This window comes from Lepidochelys kempii, chromosome 6 (genome assembly GCF_965140285.1).
Source record: "Lepidochelys kempii isolate rLepKem1 chromosome 6, rLepKem1.hap1, whole genome shotgun sequence".
NCBI classification, from domain to species: Eukaryota; Metazoa; Chordata; order Testudines; family Cheloniidae; genus Lepidochelys; species Lepidochelys kempii.
In genome coordinates this window covers 64,231,387-64,251,585 of record NC_136385.1, presented here as the reverse complement: position 1 = coordinate 64,251,585, position 20,199 = coordinate 64,231,387, and the positions used below count along the sequence as shown (strand labels likewise).

The window sequence follows — 20,199 nt, the reverse complement described above, 5'->3', positions numbered from 1 at the left end:
AGCCATTGTATAAGCAGGATTACTGTTTTTGTGTGAGCAAACAGTTACATAATGAAATATAGCAGTAAATGGTCAAAGTGGGATTTTTCCGGTTGCTTGCATGGTGTATCAGTCAGCCTTCTACATAGTAGTCCCAGCGTTTAGAATGGCAGCCTGGAAACTGGCTATGGAAGTCTTTCACCTTTAGATCACTTCCAGTCCAGCCCAAGCAAGTAGTGAATTGAAGGTCATTCCTGACTGATGATTTTCCAGTTGCCTCTTTGTGTGGTATCCCCATTCAATTGCCAGCACTCTAGTCCCTGCATCACAAAAAAACACCGCAGTGGCAGTATCAGCAGAGAGGGCATGAAGACTGAATTTCCTTGTGAGCTCTAGAGCTGCGGCTTACGGTTCAGGAATGAGCCACGTTGGCAGGGTGGTGCTGCTGCCTGCACTGTAGAGATGTTGTGGTTAAATGGAGATCCTCAGTTTCCAGAACTATTGGGCCAGAAATAATTTCCCTGCACGGATTTAGAGGAATTTTATCTGCTAGTGCAAGTTTCCTCTTGTGGGAGCTAAGTGAAGAGGTGCATTTCACTTAAAGGGAAGGCCAGTAATGAACATCATCCAGTCTGTTAGGATTTTATCTTCCCCAAAGATATCCAGGAGTTAGCATGTGCACCAAGGAGAGCAGATCCTAAATAGTTTGATTAAATATGGTCCTGCATTAAATACATTAATGTAGATGCTTGGTCAGCTCTGAAATCGGGCTAACCCAGGTCAGTTTGTGCTGTTCCTTGCAAATTGAGGGCAGGACTTGCTTGGCTGTCTGGATATTCCTTTGGAGTAGCTAGGACATGTTTGCTGAATTGCAGTATAGAACGTAAACATCTGTTCGAAGTTCAATTTTTTAAAATTGTTTTGAAAATAATCCTAGATATCAGATGGAAAGAATCACTAAGCCCCATCCGGGCCCCACTTCAGGAGCCAGTGCAGTGCTGATCCTATCGTGTGTTCTCTTGTTCTTTGTCCAGTCCAGATTTAAATATCTTCAGTGATGGCGCATTCTCCACTTCCCTGGAGATTATTCCACAGCCAAATAGACTTTACTGTTAGGAAATGTTTCCTCATATTCAACCTAAACTTTTGATTGCTCAGTTTCATGGCATTACTTTTGGTCTTTAACACTTTTCTTCTGCTTGGTCACACTCTTAAATACTTCTTGGAAGGTGAAGTATGAGGATCAGTACCTTCATTGAAGTCAGTGGAATCCCTTTGTATTTAAACAGGTGCTACAAAGATGAAAATCCAACCTCATGGGGTTGTTAGTAGTAGTAAGGTAATGCCTAGAAGCCCCAACTAAACCTGGGGCCCCATATGTCCTAGGTTCTGTACAAACATACTAAAAGACAGGGACGGTGGGAAACTGCTTTATCTTGCACTTTATTGTTAGTTGCTTTTCCTGCTTCATCCACCCCTGACTCTCATCCCTTTTGCTGTATAAATTACACTTAGTTTGCATACTCACTGAATACCAAATGAAAGTGGCAAAACTGCATAACCTGCTTTCCATCCCTGTACACCACTATTTATCACAAGTTTGCTTACCTACGAAACAGATAGGACATTAGGTTTTTAAAAACTATTTGAATGTTTGTCTTTTTGCTAGTTATGCCAGCATAAATGTGACACTCACGCTAACGTTCCCCTAGCACCCAAAACCTGTAACAGACACAACACCCCCCCATCCCAAAAAAGCAGAGTTTTTACCCTGAAACAAGAGGCGAGCCAGATACTCCATGAAATCCATCACTAGGGGCTTGGCTATTGTGATGAATTGATTTTACTTAGAAGGCTGTCAGATACTATGGTGATGGGTGGCAGCAAAAAATTCTAAAATAGATAGCTAAGGTAGACAGTCTATTTACTTTTGGCATTCATCTCTCTAACCATGAAAACACACTAAACAATTCCTCTTTGTTTTTAGGTCACTTAAATTTCAGGTTCTTGGTCAGTAACAAAGTGCTGCAAAGTGTGGGTCGTAAGTGCTACAGGGGAATTTTTTAAAAAGATCATGAAAATATTTCCATTTGATCTGACTTATCTTTTAAAGCTTGAGCCTGATTTGAGCTGATAGCGTCCTTTTTATCTATCATAAATCAGCCACTCCAGCCCTTAAATCATTTATTATGTTTCTCTGACGTCTTTCCCATTTACAAACTGGGAACCTCTGTATAATAAAGAGGTTTATCTCTAGTCTTGGTAGGGAAGTGATGGCATCCAAAGCAGCTGTTGCTTAGCCTAGTAGGCAGAGGGAGGAACCCTGTGGGCTGAGAGTCCCTTTGACAATTAGCTTTGACAGACAGGTGTGTAGTTATAATCTGATATATCTGATTTGCACCAATAGAAGGAACAGAATTGTCAGGCAGTGATCTATTTAGTCTTTAACCAGCTGTGTCTGGAAATTACTCATTTTGAAAAGGGTCTTTTCAACTACTGTTGGTTAGGTCACAAGTGTGAGTTTGCTGGTCGCATCCCAGTTTTCCAGTGAAACTTTCTTCACCGCATGAAACAGACACAGTTTGGCACAGGAATGGTAGAAGATGCTGCAGTTCTGGACTGAGGTGACAGTTGTTTGGAGATCCAGAACTGGTAGAGGTGCACTGCCTGATCTGCCCAGGGAATTTTGGCTCAGTGTCTGCCCACTCTCTATGCCTGGCATCATTCTCTTCCTTTTTAAACATCATGTTCACGTGCATTTAAATCCTTTATTGCCGTGTTTGCCTCTTAGGCTGGTTCAGTGAGAGAAACTAGTCTCCTCAGCATAGAAGAGACAATTAAAGAAACATAGAAGAGCACAGAGACAGAACTCCAAAAATGCTGATTGGTGCAGGAGGACAGGGAGACGTTTATGTACATAAGACAGTTCAACTTCACATATCTTGTGTATAATATTTTATGTGGCTGCTTTCCTAAAACTTAGTACAAAATAATAATTGAAATTAAGAAACAGAAAAAACAAAATAGGCGCAGAAGGATTGTCTTATGATGACAGCACAGAACTGGGAATAAAGAGATTTTGCTCTGTCTCTGGTTTTTTCAGATAATATGTATGACACTGAGCAGATTAGTTAGCTATTCTAATCCTCAGTTTCCTCCATCTACATTTTTGGGGGGGGGGGAATACTGTAGGTAATTAATAAGGGGGTTGGTAGGCTTTTAGTAAAATAAATGAGTAATATATTCACTAATGGCTGTTAGGTGCTTTTGAGGGTTTTTTGTTTTGTTTTAAGAAGATGCTGGAGAGGGGCTGAATTGTCTGTTCTTAATCTTCTGCAGTAGGTTGTCTCTAACCTTACTAGGAGCTGCTGCAGTTAAAGCTATAGCATCCTTCATATAAAGTAACTCAAAAGTGTCTTTCTAGGAAGACTAGAGAGAGAATAACTCTATTTCCAGAGCTGGGTGCACATACTCCACGTACTCTATCTGCATACTTGATTAACAGCCAAGTGCCATTTGTTGTTCCTTTTGTTTGTTTTTATGGTTTTTATTTGTTTTAAAGAATGCTGCACTAGGTGGACCATGCTGATCCAGTATGGCAGTTTCTGTGTTCCAAACTTGACTACAGTTATGATGCTAGTGCGCAAGACCTGAAACAGAAACTGACTGGAAAATGGCTATAATAAGTACAAGTGAAATAGACTTAAATTCTTGTTCATTTCACTTGTTGGTTCACTCTGCCATTCAACAGACTCATAAATGAGAGGCTAGGAGCTGGCAGTAAGTGTTGGTTCATCATTCTAACTTCAGCTCCTGGGCGGCTGATCATAAAGTTTAATAGTCCTCATCTATCTATCTTATATCTGAGAGAGATAAATAAAGTTGTCTCAAGGTCACTAGTCAGTTCTCTTGCATCCCATCCTATTTATCTTGTGTGTGCTGCTTGTTGTTACTTTCCTGACTGCACATACTACAACTAACATGCTTTCCTCATAGATTGTATTTTTCTAAATGGACAACCAACCTAATTCTCAATTACTGAGGGACAGTCTCCACTCATTGATATATTTTTGCTTTCCACAACCAAATCTCTGTACAACCTTTTCATGAGTGATGTACCCAAGTATTCAAATTCTAATATCTAACCTGTATTGTTAAATCTATTTACCTAAATTTGGGTTATTGCTGATTATATACTCTATGTATAATATGACAAACTTTGTGGATAATCTAAGCACTATACCCAGACGTACAGACACTCTTTTTCCAACCTATGGATTATATCATTTTTTTTAACACTAGCTTTAATAAAATTTCTAATACAGCTTGTAAGATCCTTGCAGTAGGACCCTTGTCTTGCTTAGCTAAAGTCCCAGCCTCTGGTGTTTAAATAATATCTAGTAAGAAGAGTGTATATTGTAAAGGCTCCAGGAGAAGGTGAGTGGTTTTGCTCCTGAGAGTGTTTTCATGTAGTCCTCTCAGATGCACATTCTCAGCCAAGACTGTTAAGTCATCCAGAGAAATCTGAGCCAGACTCTGCAACTACAGAAAGCATTTGATATGTCTAGAGACAGACACGTTGCTGGAAAAAGCCAGGCTGCTCAACCATCCCTCAAGAGTTATTTACTGTCCTGCTTATTCTTGCTCCAAGCCCAAACTTTTTGCATTTTGTACGAGTATTTCCATAACAAAAGCAGAAAATGGAGAGGGAACCCCTTCTTGAAGATGCTGTCTTCCTTTTTTAAAAAAAAATAAAATTTAGTTTTATTTCCAGGTGGTTGCAAACTGTTTTGAAGGTATTCATTTCAGTGAGTTGCCTGTGTCTCCAGTTGGCATCCAGTTGATTTTGATTCATTTACATACTGTGACCTTGTTTGTTAAAATGTGAAAGTTGGTGTGGCGGTGTTGTGGTTCTGATCCCTTTGGGGTGTGACGGGGTTATGTACTTCAGCTGAGTTCCTTTGGAGTCTTACCCCTTCCAGGGCTCCAAGGGAACAAAGAAAAGAACACGGACTAGGAAAACAAAACAGTCCCAGGTGAGCCACTGGCTTCTCTTCCTTTGGATCGTCAGGGGGCGGCCTTGGTTAAGTCACAGTCCAGCTATGTGTCTGCTGGTTAGCAACCAGAGCATATAGTCCAGCTGCCTTCTCTTCAGGGAGTCTGGCCCATCCACAGGCAAGGGTATAGGCTCTGTTGTGCGTCAGGCCTCTCCCTGGAAACTGGGGGACTAGCAGTCTGTCCTCCTCCTAGAGCAGCCTGCTGCTCCCCTTGAGGAGCCATCAGCCTTGTTGTTTGATGTTCTTTGTTGTATGGCACCTGCCAGGGTGGCTTTACCCCTACACAAGGGGTTTTTGAAAAGTATTAATACCCTATGGCAAACCTTCTCCTCCCTGCCATCCATTTCAAAAAGGGCTGAGCGCAAATATTTTGTGCTAGCTAAAGGGCATGAGTATCTCTATACAGAACCAGCCCCAAACTTCCTCGTAGTTGAGACGGTTGACCCTGCCTCTCTCTGGTTTACTTGGGGCTACGCCCAAGTATAAAGACTCGAAGAGACTGGTTCTGTTTGTGCGAAAAATTTATTAGTCTTCCAGCCTTCAGTTGAGAGTGGCCAATCACCAAGCCCTCCTTGCTGCTGTGACAACAACATGTGGCAGGCCATGGCCAAATTCAAGGTGTCTCTGCCCAAAGGGTCCAGGATGGAGTTCCGGGCAATCCTCGAAGAGGGCATGGGTGCAGCCAGAGCAGCCCTCCAAGCAGCCTTGGATGCAGCAGACTCTGCGGCTCGCACCATGGCCTCGGGCATTTCCATGCAGAGGGCATCCTGGCTGCTCCTCTTGGGTCTGTCAGCTGAGGCTCAGCAGTCAATGCAGGACCTCCCCTTCCACAACCAGGCCCTGTTTGCAGAACAGACTGACAGTAAGCTGCATGGACTGAAAGACTCCCCCACTACCCTGAAAACTCTAGGGGTGTACGTTCCCAGTCCAGCCTGTAAGCGATTCAAACTGCAGCCATCTCAGGGTCAAGGGAGCCAAACCGGGCAGGAACTGCCCCATAAGAAGAGTAGGGGCTACAAGTGCCGTCCGAGCCACCCACCGCCACTCTCTGCCCAATCGGGCTCAAGCTCTGGATCCATCTTTCTCGCTGTTTTCCAACTGCCTTTCTTTTTTCCTCCCCGCGTGAACCACTATAACTTTGGACTGCTGGGTCCCCAATACTGTGGTGCAGGGTTATACCCTCCAGTTTCTTTCTAACCTCCCCTCTCCCTTCTCCATCCCTCTTCAGGGACCCCTCTCATGAGAGTCTTCTCGTGCAGGAGGTAGAAGGGTTGCTGTAGCTGGGGCGGTAGAAAATGTTCCTTGCAAGTACAGGAACAAGGGGTTCTGTTCCTGGTACTTTTTAATCCCAAAGGCCAAGGGTGGTCTACATCCCATCCTGGACCTGCGAGACCTCAACAAATAGCTAAGGAAGCTGAAGTTCTGCCTGGCCTCCATCATCCCCTCCTTGGATCTGGGAGACTGGTATGCCGCCCTTGATTTGAAGGACTCCTAGTTCCACATAACGATCTTTCAAGGTCACAGACACTTTATGGTGGGATCCAACCACTCTCAGTTCGCGGTCCTCCCATTTGGCCTCACAACAGCACCAAGGGTGTTCACAAAGTGCATGTCAGTATTAACTGCTTACCTCAGATGTCAAGGTATCCAGATCTACCCAAACCTAGATAACTGGCTCTTCAAAGGCCACTCCAAGTTTAGAAGGATGTTGTGATGCTGCAGGCCATGTGCAGATTCCTGGGCCTGCTGGTAAATGGCAAAAAGTCGACGTTCGTTCCGGTGCAGAGGATAGAGTTTATCGGAGCGGAGCTTGACTCCACCTGCTCCAGAGTGTTTCTCATGCAGGAGAGATTCCAGATGATGCTGGACCTCATCGCGGGAGTCTCCGCATTTCCCCCGATCACAGCCAGAATTTGTCTGCATCTGCTGGGACATATGTATGTCGTCTGCCATGCCATGCCAGGCTCAGGATATGGCCCTTACAGCAGTGGTTGGTGAATATCTATTTCCAGTCCAGAGATCACCTGGAAAAGATTACCATCCCACCAACGATACTTACCTCGCTATGATGATGGATCAACCCCAGGGCGGTCCTAGAAGGAGTTCCATTCAACAGCCCTCATCACTCGATCAAGTTTATATCAGACACCTCGGTTGGGGAGCACATCTCAGTGGCCTCCAGACCCAGGGCATGTGGTCCCTGGAGGAGATGATTTTACACATAAACATCAAGGAGCTCAGAGCAGTACGCTTGGCCTGCAGAGTCTTTCTATCGCACCTGGCAGGCAAGGTGGTGAGTGCTGACAGACAATATGGCCTCAATGTTTTACATCAACAGGCAAGGGGGAAAATGTGCATTGGCCCTCTGCCAAGAGGTACTCCAGCTGTGGGATTTCCACATCGACCATGCAATCCAACTGGAGGCCTGTCCCCTCCCCGATGTTGGGAACATGCTGGCTGATCGGCTGAGGCGATCATTTTTTTTTTTTTTTTTTTTTTTCTCTTGCCATGAGTGCTAACTCCATCCGGAGGTACCCAGACCCTCTTCCAGAAGTCAGGAACGCCCCAAGTGGACCTGTTTGCTACCAGACAGAACAGGAAATATCATCGTTTCTGTTCCCTACAAGGCCTAGGCGAAGACTTCCTCTCCGATGCCTTTCTCCTGTCATGGTCGGGGGCTCTGATGTACACGTTCCTGCCGATCCTGCTCAGCAGCAGAGCTCTGTCTAAGGTCAAGAGAGACAAGGCAAAGTCATCATGGTTGCCCCGGCATGGCTACGCCAACATTGGTTCGGCACGCTGATGGACCTAGTTGGCCGCTCCCTGGCCCCTTTCCGACCGACTGGATTTGCTCTTGCAGGATCACAGGGATCTCCTATACCCCAACCCTTGTCTCCCTCCACCTCATGACGTGGATTCTGCTTGGTGGAATTTGGAGGAGCAGGCCTGCTCTAACAAGATACAGCAAATCCTCTTGGAAAGCAGAAAGCCTTCCACTAGAGTAACCTACCTGACCAAATGGACAAGGTTCTCCCACTGGGCGTCTGAGCATAGCATCTCTCCAACATGCTCCTCTTTACAATCTATTTTAGATTACCTGCTCCATGTTAAGAACCAGGGGCTGGCCCTTTCTTCCATCAGAGTGCACCTTGCAGCTATCTCCGCTTTTCACCTGCCAATCCAAGGTCAGAGTGTTTTTCCCACAACATGTCAGTCCAATTCCTGAGAGGCCTTGAGACTCTTCCCGCCGTCTCAGGCTCCTATCCCACAGTGGGACCTTAACTTGGTTCTTTCTAGGCTCACGGGCCTGCCCTTTGAGACTATGGGCTCCTGCTCCGACTCCCACCTGTCATGGAAGGTCACATTCCTCGTGGCAATAAGATCCACGAGATGAGTGTCAGAGCTTAAAGCCCTGATAATCGGAGCTGCTGTATATGGTGGTGTTCAAGGACAAAGTTCAACTGCGACCCCATCCGGCCTTTCTGCCAAAGATGGTGTCTTCCTTCCCTGTTAACCAGGACATCTTCCTGTCCCAAGTCACTGGGGAGGAAAGGAGGCTGCATGCTCTGGACGTCGGACGTGCCCTGGTGTTTTACCTGGAGCATACCAAGCCCTTCCACAGGTTGATCCACCTCTTCATCATGACAGAGAGGATGAAGGGCCTTCTGGTGTCATCGCAGAGGATTTTCAACTATCATCTCATGCATTCAACACTGCTACGAGCTGGCCCCGGTCCCACTACCGCCAATCGTGAGGGCCCACTCGACCAGAGCTCAGGTGTCCTCGGAGGCCTTCCTGGCGCACATTCCCCTCCCGGACATGTGCAGAGCCACGATGTGGTCTTCAGTTCACACATTCACGGCGCACTATGCCATCACTAAGCAAGCTAGAGATGACATTGGGTTTGGCAGAGCTGTGTTGCAATCTAAATGTCCATGAACTCCTACCCACCTCTGTTGGCACTTGGAATGGACATGAGCAAGCACTTGACGAAAAGACAGTTACCTTTTCTGTAACTGGTGTTCTTCGAGATGAGTTGCTCATGTACGTTCCACAACCCGCCCTCTTTCCCCACTGTCAGAGTTTCCAGCAAGAAGGAACTGAGGGTGGGGGGAGCCGGCAGTGCTTCATATACCGCAGCGTACGTGTGCCCCTCCAGGGGGTGCCAGAGCCAGTCTGCTACGGATACTGCTGAGGGAAAAAATTCCAGCACTTGAGTTCCATGTCTGTCCAATGTGCAGGATTAATAGGACTCCCAAATGGTTTTTCTCTGGTCTTGTAGCATCATGATATGTGGTGGTGTCCTGAGCAATCTCAGAACATGGCATAAAGGCACAAAGTCATTCTGCCTGGACACAAATTAACGTCCTGTAAGAGAGAGCCAAAAAGGCGGTTCTTATGTCTCTGGGGCTTTTTACTCTTCACCCTGTACTCATTTTTCAGCAGCCCTCTACTCCTTTGCACTGTATAACAGGCAGGAAACTGCCCTTCTATATCTGCTGTCCCTGTGCCACTGTAAGTTACTTAAACATAGCTGCCTATCTTCAGCTAGGTCCTTGTCTTGATACGCCGGGGGAATTCCGACAGATCTGGATACATTTGTAAAGAACATCATCAAAGTTCTGAGCCTGTGACAGATCAAAAGAACGTGGAAAATTTCAATGATTCAGAGCTCCATCAGCCCAAGACACTTGATACTTAGTGACTGGCTGTGTTGCCTTTATATATATATATATATATATATATATATATATATATATATATATATATATATATATATATATATATATATATATATAATGTCTTGTTTTCCCACCCCACCCCTTTCACTGTCCATGTAAATAGACCCTAAAATGGTAATACTTTTAATCGTCAGTGGGTAGGTGTGCACACACCAGGGGAGTCTTTCAGGAAGCCATCTCTAATTTCTTGTTTATTTTGCAACCCTCGCCATCTGCTGAATATGTATCTCAGAATCTCATAGCTCTGTTGCTGTGTTTTGCTGTGCCCAGTGGGATGGGAGCCCTGAGGCAGTTTCTCTTTGTAACACACTTAACTCCAGCCAGAGCTGGCTGGAAATTTCAGAGCTCTTTCTAATGGCTGAATCAGTGCTATTGATGCAGTAAGGTCGGGCGGTGTCTGGTAGGGCAATATCCTAATAGTTACTGGTGAGCTGCAGGGCATAGGGTGGGGAGCACCTGTTTCTTTCAGCATTACACTCTCACAATGACTAGGTTTTTAGAATGCCTTTTGGGGCATTTGAATCCAGACTTAATCCACCTTTTTGCTGCTCTGTGTGTTACCAGGTTGCCGAGTGTATGATTTTGGAGATCTGAGTTTCACTCAAGTGCCCAATGATGAGCTGTATAACAACCTGGTCAAATACCCACGCTCTGTGGGATTAGCCAGCCAGGTGCTGGCTGACTCTGTGAGCGGAGCAGTGGCTGCTGGACACAGCTGTGTAACCATGGGAGGTGACCATAGGTGAGTCAAGCTGGATGAGAGTGGTGGCTGCCGTTGAATGTCACAGATTGACAGTTAACTGTTTGAGGTGGTGTATCTCCTTTGGTGTAAATCAAAACTGAGATGAAAGGATGAGGGGTCTGGGGCCATAGAAGCTCTGCAAGGCATAGATTGGGAGAGTGTCAAAGTTGCTTGCGTGATGATGTTGCTGTGAGTATCTGCTACTCCCAGGCCCTGCAGTGTTGAAAGCCCCTTCCTACTTTCCTGGCAGTACCATGTGGGGACATAATATTTGTTTTGTCTTTAATTCTGTGACTCCAAGAACCAGCAGAATAAAAGAAGCAATAAAAAAGTGATCTTAGAAAGTAACAGACAGCAGTGACTTGTTTCCAAATTCTTTTGGAAGCTGCAAGTAATAAAAACAAATGAAGCTGCCCTTTTTTGAGGGAATTCATATGGTCAGCTTCACCCATGTTGACTTTTGTGGACATATTTTTAGGGAGCTTGCAGGACACTAACCCTTAGGACAGGTGTGTAACTCTTTGGGGACCAGCTAGTTCCTAAAGGATTTGGGGGGAGGGGCTAGGGAGTGCTGTGGTGAGAGAGAGTCCTAAGTCTACCTCCATATCCTCTTCTTTCCCATTCTCCAAATGTCACATCCCTCTTCTGTCTCTGCCCCCAGACTGGGAACAGCAGGGAGGAGGTGGGCTGTGTTGAAATGAGGCAAAATGGCTGGAGCCAACAGAGTTCGGTTGGTGACTGTGCAAGATGAGCCTGCTAGGTAGGGGTGAGATGGGTTCTGTTGATGCTCACCTGGACCTGGGACAGGTGAAGGCTAGAGAGGTGGGAGGGCTCTTGGTAAGAGAGCCTGAAGGAAGAAAAAGCAAAGCCCTGCCCCCATATCGCAGTACTCGTGTACTACTTCAGAGTTTTATGCAGAATCATGATGCATAGTGATACATGTCACACTGATGTTTATGTGGTGATGGCAGGTCTTACTGGGATGAGATGCTGCAATGCAAATATTGAACATTTTGAAATGTGGCAACCTCGTTTATCATAGTCCCTGGAATTGTTCAGTAGGACGTGTGTTTAATGTACTTTTCAGCTTGGCGCTTGGTTCCATCAGTGGCCACACACGGCAGTGCCCTCACCTCTGTGTGATCTGGGTGGATGCACATGCCGATATCAACACCCCTCTCACAACTCAATCTGGAAACCTCCATGGACAGCCAGTCTCATTTCTGTTACGAGAGCTCCAGAATAAAGTAAGTGGCTTTAGGTTTTGTTTGGAGGGAGGGAGAGGTTACTGTACAGCACACTGTTTGTTTAATTTCAATTCTGGTGAAAGGTGCTGACTTACCTGCCCCTGAGGTTGATCTCCCGTTTATCCCCTAGATAAGATAAAGTTACAGGCATCCTATGTTTATAATCTACTAACTGCTAGTGCTGAGAGAGACATTCCTTATTCAGCTCTTGGCCTCTTTGTAGATACTGTCACCTAGGGGGCACTTACTGCTGGGGTGCTAGTGGATTTTGTGATAGGCACATCTGCTAGGAACTGGATGGAGAGCATGAGCCCATGTCACAAGTTGCTTGATCAGGATTTGAAGTTGAAGGTGAGAGGCTTCATATCCCATTGCCACTCAGTCTCCTGTGCTAAAACAGACCTAATGCGTCAGTAAAGGCTCCAATCCAGCAACTGGACACTGTGTGGAGCCTGCATATTCTTGTAGCCAATGCACGGAGACTGTTGGAGTGCGCAGGCAGCAGTCCTGCTGGGTGAGCCAGAAAGGGAGCCTCCCCCATCTGAGCCCATAGGAGCTGTGCCGAGCTCATCCCTGCATAGCTCACATGCCTTTTACCCTCCCCTTGTACATCTCTATTTGGAACTGTTCCATATTTTGACCACCTCAGAGCCTGTCGGGGGCAGGGCCTGCATGGGCTGTCCTGATACATTGCTGTAGCTCTAGACGTTCTAGTAAATGTTACAGCTCAGGGCTGCTTGCAGCCTGCTTGGCGAAGTGCCCTGCTGACGATGACCATTATCTTTAAAGGCACAAGAAGAGCGGCCTGCTTCTGCAGCAGCCCGAAAAGAGGCTCGATATTGGTACACCTAGGGCATTTAATAACCACACTGCCTCGGCTGCAGCCTGGAAGCCCTCGTACAAGTTCTTATAGCATACTATAGGGGCTGCCATGGTAACCAGTACAGTGTCTGTGGCATCTGCATCAGGGACCTAGTTAGAAGTGAGCATGTCTACTTCAGCCTAGGCTCCAGGTTAGGGAATAGGAGAGGGTCACCGCCTGCAGGCTGAGAACAGCGGCTGGAAATGCAGTAAATCTGGCTCTCTTCACAGTATCCTACTTTGTCAGTATGTGTATTCAGCACGTACTGGGTACCTGCAGGTTATGCATCAGGCTGTCCTTAAAGGAAGGATGTAACTGTTTGAAACAAGTGTTCAGTGCCATATTACACACAATGGAAAGGAAATTATGCAGCCAAACCACCCTGAACTGAACTCCCAGCAGATCCTGCAAGCTAAACTAGTTCTACTTGTGCATTGGAAACCTTGAAGGAGCATCTGTAGTATAGTCCAAGGGACCAAAATAAAGTGTCTCCACATTAAACACCAAGTCTCCCACCCATCAGCCAGGCCAGCATGTGAGAGCCATCAAAATATGAGATCCCTGGGGTCTGCTGTGCATTACACAGATCTGATCTTGGTAATTCCATCCTGTTTCTCCTTGGGATGCATTTGAATAATCTTCTTTATGTGAACTGTTAACTAGCTGCTGCTTTCTATGCCAGAGAGAGCTGCAGTAATCCCTGCATGAGGTTAGTAAAACACTCAGACTCCTCAGAGGGAAGGCCCCAGTTAATGTAAGACCACTTGATGTAATGAGCTAGCCACTCCTTGAAAAGTCCAGCCTGGAAATAACTAGTCAGCATTTACCTCCAGTTACACCCAGTAGAAAATGGGTCAGCGGGGGAAGGAGACCTTCCTGTGACAGCTCTGGGTCCCCGTCTGTCTTTCTCTCAAGGAACAGAGAAGCCTGTGAGAGAAGGAGCTCACCTGGCCAAGAGTCAGCAGTTGCTTCTGGATGGAGGAGGGGACAAAGCCCAATAGGTCTTTCACAACAGGGGAAAGGAGCAGGCTCCAAGATCCTGGGTCCCTCAGATTTGTTTCCTTGTTTCCCCTTCCCCCTCCCCAGTGGGAAAAGGACTAGACTCCACTGACTCCTGTGACCCAACAGTTGGTTTGGGGTCTGCTCAGCTGGCTCCCTCCCTTAAAGAGGAGGGGAGAGAGAAGAGCAAGGTTCCTAGAACTGCTGGAGGAACAACAGCAGCTGAGTGCTTTCTGAGGCCAAGGCAGTCCAGGATGATGGTGGCAGCCGCGAGGAGGAGCCCTGCTAAGGCAAAATCCACCTAAATTTAGGAGAGGTGGCTGCATGAATTGTGGTGGGAGGGAGGGGGTCTGAGTGGGGTTCACCCCCAATGTCCCACAGAAAGCTCAGGCAGGTATCAGAGCACCCAAGACTGCATAGAAACCTCCCCACTTTAGGCCACCTACCTCCACCTGTAACAGTGCAGAACCAGGTTTCAGAGTAGCAGCCGTGTTAGTCTGTATTCGCAAAAAGAAAAGGAGGACTTGTGGCACCTTAGAGACTAACCAATTTATTTGAGCATAAGCTTTTGTGAGCTACAGCTCACTTCATCGGATGCATCACTGCAGAACCAGGGCAGCTGACAGAACCTTTTCATAGCATTATGGTGTGACACCGCAGACATCTCACATTTTGATGGCTATCATGGCCTGGCTGATGGGTGGGAGATTTATTTTTAGACCTTTATTCTGGTCCCTTGAACCACACCACCATTTAGGGGGAGAATTTACCACTGGTGCAAGAAAATAACCTCTTTTCACACTGTATATAATCATTGTGACAGGTTTCAGAGTGGCAGCCGTGTTAGTCTGTATCAGCAAAAACAACGAGGAGTCCTTGTGGCACCTTAGAGACGAACGTATTTATTTGGGCATAAGTTTTCGTGGACTAGAACCCGCTTCATCAGACGCATGGAGTGGAACATATAGTAGGGAGGTATAAATACACAGCATATGAAAAGATGGGAGTTGTCTTACCAAGCCGGGGGTCAGTGCTAACGAGCCCACTTCCACCTTAATTGAATTGGCTCGTTAGCACTGACCCCCGGCTTGGTAAGACAACTCCCATCTTTTCATATGCTGTGTATTTATACCTCCCTACTATATGTTCCACTCCATGCGTCTGATGAAGCGGGTTCTAGTCCACGAAAACTTATGCCCAAATAAATATGTTCGTCTCTAAGGTGCCACAAGGACTCCTCGTTGTTTTTATATAATTTGTTAATCGGTAACAGCTTGTACGTGAAAGTTCAGTGGTTTGGCTTTTCGTGTAGCGGGCGTGACTGTACATCTGAATTACCAGAGAAGGGATTATGCATGAACAAAATCTTTTATTTGTACTTGTGTAATAGATAAACTGCACTGATAGCTGGGAGAGGAGAGCTTACCCCTAACTTGTGTAGCTCTTGCTGGGTCCCCCTTCACTCAGACCGATCACTCATAAGCCTGAAGAATACTCTGGTTCTACTCTTCTAGCTGTATTAGTATACAACCTTTTCAAAGTGCTGTACAAACACTGACTAGTCCCTGCTTGCCCTTTAAAGTAGGTAGTAATGTCTTACACATTCTGTCTTGCCCAAGGTCACAGCATCATAGTTGCAGAGGATTCCTAGTGTCCAATCCTGGGCTTAGTCTGTTACGTCACTGACTTAGTGATGTCAACGATCATGGCTCAGCGTGAGCTGTACGTTTGGCTCCTCACAGGCTGCCTCTCTATGGACACCCTCTCCCAGTGACAGGCTTGTGCCTGTACTTTGCTCAGGGTAGAATCTGCAGTTCACCCCGCTCTTAGACTGGGTCTCCAGATCTGCTGCACTCCTGTTTACCAGCAGGTCCAAGTTGGGTTTAACCCCTGCTCTAGACTTGCTGTGATCGGAATAAAAAAAATGCATGGACAATGAACAGCCTCTTCAAAGTATGTAGTCATAGGGCCATGAGAGGAAAAGGATTAAAACAGACCTCTATGTATATTGTCTTCCCTAAACCTTAGCCTTTCCTTGCAAGTTCAGGCACCCCCATCACTGGAGTTGGACAAGGTAGTCTGTACCCCCTACAGCCTGTCTTACTCTGAACCTCAGTCAGTGGCCCACCCTCTGAGTTCACAGGTCCATCTTTTTATCCCTTTTCAAGTCGCTTTGTCTGTCCTGGGCCTCTGGATTATGCAGCTCACTGCGGGTGGGTCAGAAGTAGACTTCTAGCAGTGGATTCACTGTGTTATCCATTAAAGATCAGCAGCTGCGTTAGCCATTGTCTGCTTTCCTGGAAATGTGTAAAACCACTCAGGATTCAGTTAACTCTGCCCCCATAAAGCAGACAGCATGTTAATCACCTAGATAGAGGTACATGCTATTTATATAAAGAGGTTTGCCATCGTTTTCACATCTGCCTTTGCCAGTTCTTGACAGAGAGAAACTTTTGCTGTTGTTACTTCTGCAGCCCATCCACATAAGCTCCACTGCAGGCACTACAGATTCAGTGTTCCCCTTATTGTCCATCTGTCCATTCAGGTGACAGCGCTGTCGAGGAATTGGTCCCATATTTTGAGTCGGAGCTGGGATTAAATTCCATCTCTCATTCAGGGCTGGCCTTACCATGAGGCGAACTGAGGGGGCCGCCTCAGGTGCCAGACTGTGGGAGGGGGTGCCACTAGAGCCCAGATTGTAGAAAATTGTGTCTGCTGCTGGTGCATATGGATTCTCTCTGCTCTAGATGCACGGAAATGGTGGAGTGCTGTGCTGGAGGAAGGAGGGTACAAGAGACATGGCAGGCAGGCAGGAGAAAAGGTGAGAGGGAATAACAGAAAGCAGCTGGAGCTGCAAGGAGAAGAGGCTCCTTCTCCTCTCTATGTACCTCTCTAACACCCCCAGGAGCCTGGATTGATTAACACCAGCTTCTCATGGAGCTTCCTGTTTCCTGCTGCTTCCCTGAACCCACTTGAGGAGAACAGGCAGTCAGCTGATGAAGTAGTAGGAGCCATTCAGGCCCTTAAGACGTTGATATCTTCCCTCAGTCAGGCCCTGCTACCAGCCTGCTTATTTGTCCCCTTCAGTTGAGTGTTGAGAGCCACTATAGCTGGCACAGAACAGCAGTCATGAGTGAAAGAAGAAAAACACCCCTCTGGGGCAGCATTCAGAAAAAGAGAGAAAGCAAAGGAAGCTTTTCTATCTAAGCAGGAAGGAGCCCTCCTAAGATGTATAGACACACGTTCACGGTGAGCCTTCCGGGCGCAGTGAGGATGTGAGTGGTGAGGAGATGCCTGATCTTCCAGTTAGAGTGCAGGTGACCTGGTAGCTACTGCAGCATCCATATCTCCATCTCAAATGGATGTAACCATGCACATTCCTGAAGAAAAGTGTACATCAGAGAAGAGTGTGGTGGAGGCGCAAGAAACAGCTGCTGCTGACTTCAGTTCCTTAAGTCTAGATGATCCAGGACTGTGGACCCACTTGAGCTGTAGCCTGAGGGACTTCCTTGTACTGCATGGGCCACAGCAAGTGAAAAACTTCAAGTTCCCCAAATGTTCCCCGAAGACCATGAAAATAGAAGTTTCCATCCAACACATTACTGGCGTGAAATCCCCAGTGGTGACAAAGTGGAGAGGCCATGGCTTTTATGTACTCAAAACCCCAGAATGCTGCATACTGTGTTTATTGCAAAAACAGTCTTCCAGTCTAATGTTCCAGCCACATTGGCTTCTACAGGAACAAAGGACTGGAAAAATCTGGCTAGAAATCTGGCATGCCATGAGAAGGCAGCAAATCACCAGAGAGCATTCCGTAGGTGGAAAGAGCTTGAGATGAGACCAAGGTTAAAGGGCACCATAGACTATCAGCATCAAGCATAGACTATCAGCATCAAGAGAAGATTGTGTCAGAGTCTCTTTACTGGCAAAACGATCTGAAAAGGCTCATTGCCATTGTGAGAGTGCTTGCTACCCAAAACCTAGCACTGTGTGGCACTTCAAATCAGCAGTATGTGCCAAACAATGGAAACGTCCTTAAAATTGCGCAGCTGATGGCTGAGTTTGATGATGATCTCCAGGAGCACCAGAAGAGTCACCACCCAAGAAATGTACACGCACCACTACCTTAGAAAAACCATTCAAAATGAGATCATACAGTTTCTGGCAACAAGAGTCAAACAGAAGATTGTGGCAGATCTGAAGTCAGCAAGATATTCCTCTGTTAGTCTGGACTGCACACCTGACATCAGCCATATGGAACAAATGACTTGAATGGTGCATTTTGTAACAACAGAACCTAGTGCAAATGTTCCTGCAATGGTGACTGTCAGAGAACATTTTCTAGAATCTGTTGACATTTGATGATACTACAGGAGCTGGTATGACAAATGTGCTTCTTAAAAAGCTGGAAGACATGGCAATTGCGATAGCTGACATGAGAGGTCAGGGCTATGATAATGCTGCCGACATGAGAGGAAGGGGAGTGCAGACACGGATCTGAGAGTTAAACCCTCAAGCATTTTTTGTCCCATGCAGTTCTTAGTCATTGAACTTGGTGGTCAGTGATGCAGCACCAGCTTCGAGTGAGGCTGCTGAATTTTTTAATGTAATTCAAAACATCTATGTATTTCTCTCTGCATCAACTCATTGATGCAAAATTTTGAAGCAACATCTGGGAACATCCTCTCTGACACTGAAACCACTGAGTGCCACACGATGGGAAAGTCATAGGCTTTATCGCCTCCACTCGAAACACCAAATTGGGAAGATAGATGACGCCATAGTTGCCATTATGGAGGATAATGCTATGACAGGAACTGTTTGTGGGAGAACAGTGGCAGAGGGAAATGGAATCACCAGAAACATATATAACTTCAAACTTCTGTGTGGCTTAGTGTTGTGGCATGACATACTGTTTGAAATAAATGTTGTAAGCAAGAGACTCGAAGGTGTTGACCTTGATCTATCTGGAGCAATGGAAGAACTGGACAAAGCAAAGTCATACCTACTGTCTTACCAGTCAGATGAGGGATTTCAAAACTTTCTGAAGAGTGCACAGAAGTTGGCAGAGGAACTTCACACTGAAGCTGTATTCTTGAATGGGTGGGAAAATAAGAGTCAGAGAAGACTCTTTTTGATTACAAGGCATGGGATAATCCCATAAGAGACCCCAAACAACAATTCAAAGTTGAGTTCTTTAATCAGGTGCTAGATTGTGCAATACAGTCAGCTGAACGTTTCATGCAGCTCAAGGAACACAGCAGTATATGTGGGATGTTGTATGATATTCCAAAACTCCTCACTATACCTGAAGAAGGCCTACATCAGCAGTGCAGGGCACTAGAGACCGTTTTGACACATGATGACATGCGTGATATTGATGCGAGTGATTTACGTGATGAACTGAAAGCCCTTTCAAGATACATTTCAGCAGGATCAACTCCAAAGGCTGTTCTGGAATATAGGTGCACAAATAAGATGACGGCCCTCTTTCCAAATGCTTTTGTTGCTCTGCACATACTTCTGACACTTCCTGTAACAGTTGCCAGTAGAGAACCCAGCTTCTCCAAGCTGAAGTTAATAAAAACACATCTACGCTCCACAATGACACAGGAGCGGCTGGTCAGCCTTGCAACCATCTCAGTAGAGCATGAACTGGCCCAGACAGTGGACCTTCAGGAAGCAGTTCAGATCTTTGTAACCGAGAAGGCACAGAAAGCACCACTTCGATTATGCAAACAGATAAAAATGCCAGTGTTTACTATGCAGACAAGAAAAGTTACATTTGCTGTTCAGGCATTTGAAAGTTACTTAAAATTTTTGAACAAGGCATTTTAAGTTTTTAGAAAAACAAGGAGTCGTCCAGTGGCACCTTAAAGACTAAACAGATTTATTTGGGCATAAGCTTTCATGGGTAAAGAACCACTTCCTCAGATGAAGGTGGTTTTTTACACCCATGAAAGCTTATGCCCAAATAAATCTGTTTAGTCTTTAAGGTGCCACTGGACTCCTTGTTGTTTTTGTGGATACAGACTAACATGGCTACCCTGATACTTAAGTTGTTAGGTACCCCAATAAAGGAGAAGTAGCATGAGAGGAGTAGAACAGGAAGATGGCAGAATTGAGACCTTTCAAAGTTTTGGCCCAAGCGAGGGGACATGGGGACGTCATTTGAGTTCCCTGCCTCAGGTGACAAAATGTTGTGTGCGGGCCCTGCTTTCATTGCACTGCTGAGACTCTGCACTAATCACTAACTGTGATTGGGGGTGGGAAAACCTCCATGGAGAGACAGTGGGCTGGGACTGGAGAGAGCTGAGTTAATGTCTCAGAATCCTGGAATGCCCTTAAGTTACTTTCTCTGTATGGCTTAGTTCTCATCTGTGAAATAGAACTAATACTTCCGTGCCCCACAGGAGGATAAATTCACTAATAGTTGAGGTTCTCAGGTACTATGGTGAGAGCTATAGTTTCCCAATCAGTAAAATGGGGATAATGTTGATTCCCTCCCCCCCCCCCCCGCAACTTATTTGCATCCTTGTATGAAAGGTACAAAAGAGCAGACATTTTCAGC

At 46.1% G+C, this 20,199-nt stretch overlaps 1 protein-coding gene across 3 annotated transcripts in view; it reads left to right on the top strand.

Moving 5' to 3' along the window:
• The window catches only part of ARG2 (arginase 2), a 36,608-nt gene that overhangs the window by 11,775 nt on the left and 4,634 nt on the right, over window positions 1-20,199 (top strand). For 2 of the 3 annotated variants that reach the window (XM_073348408.2, XM_073348407.2), the window contains exon 4: window positions 11,608-11,767. In XM_073348408.2, coding sequence (XP_073204509.2) covers window positions 11,608-11,767 — 160 coding nt within the window. Of the gene's footprint in view, window positions 1-10,342; window positions 10,521-11,607; window positions 11,768-20,199 lie in introns of all 3 variants that reach the window. The other variant, XM_073348409.2, reaches the window with a different exon arrangement.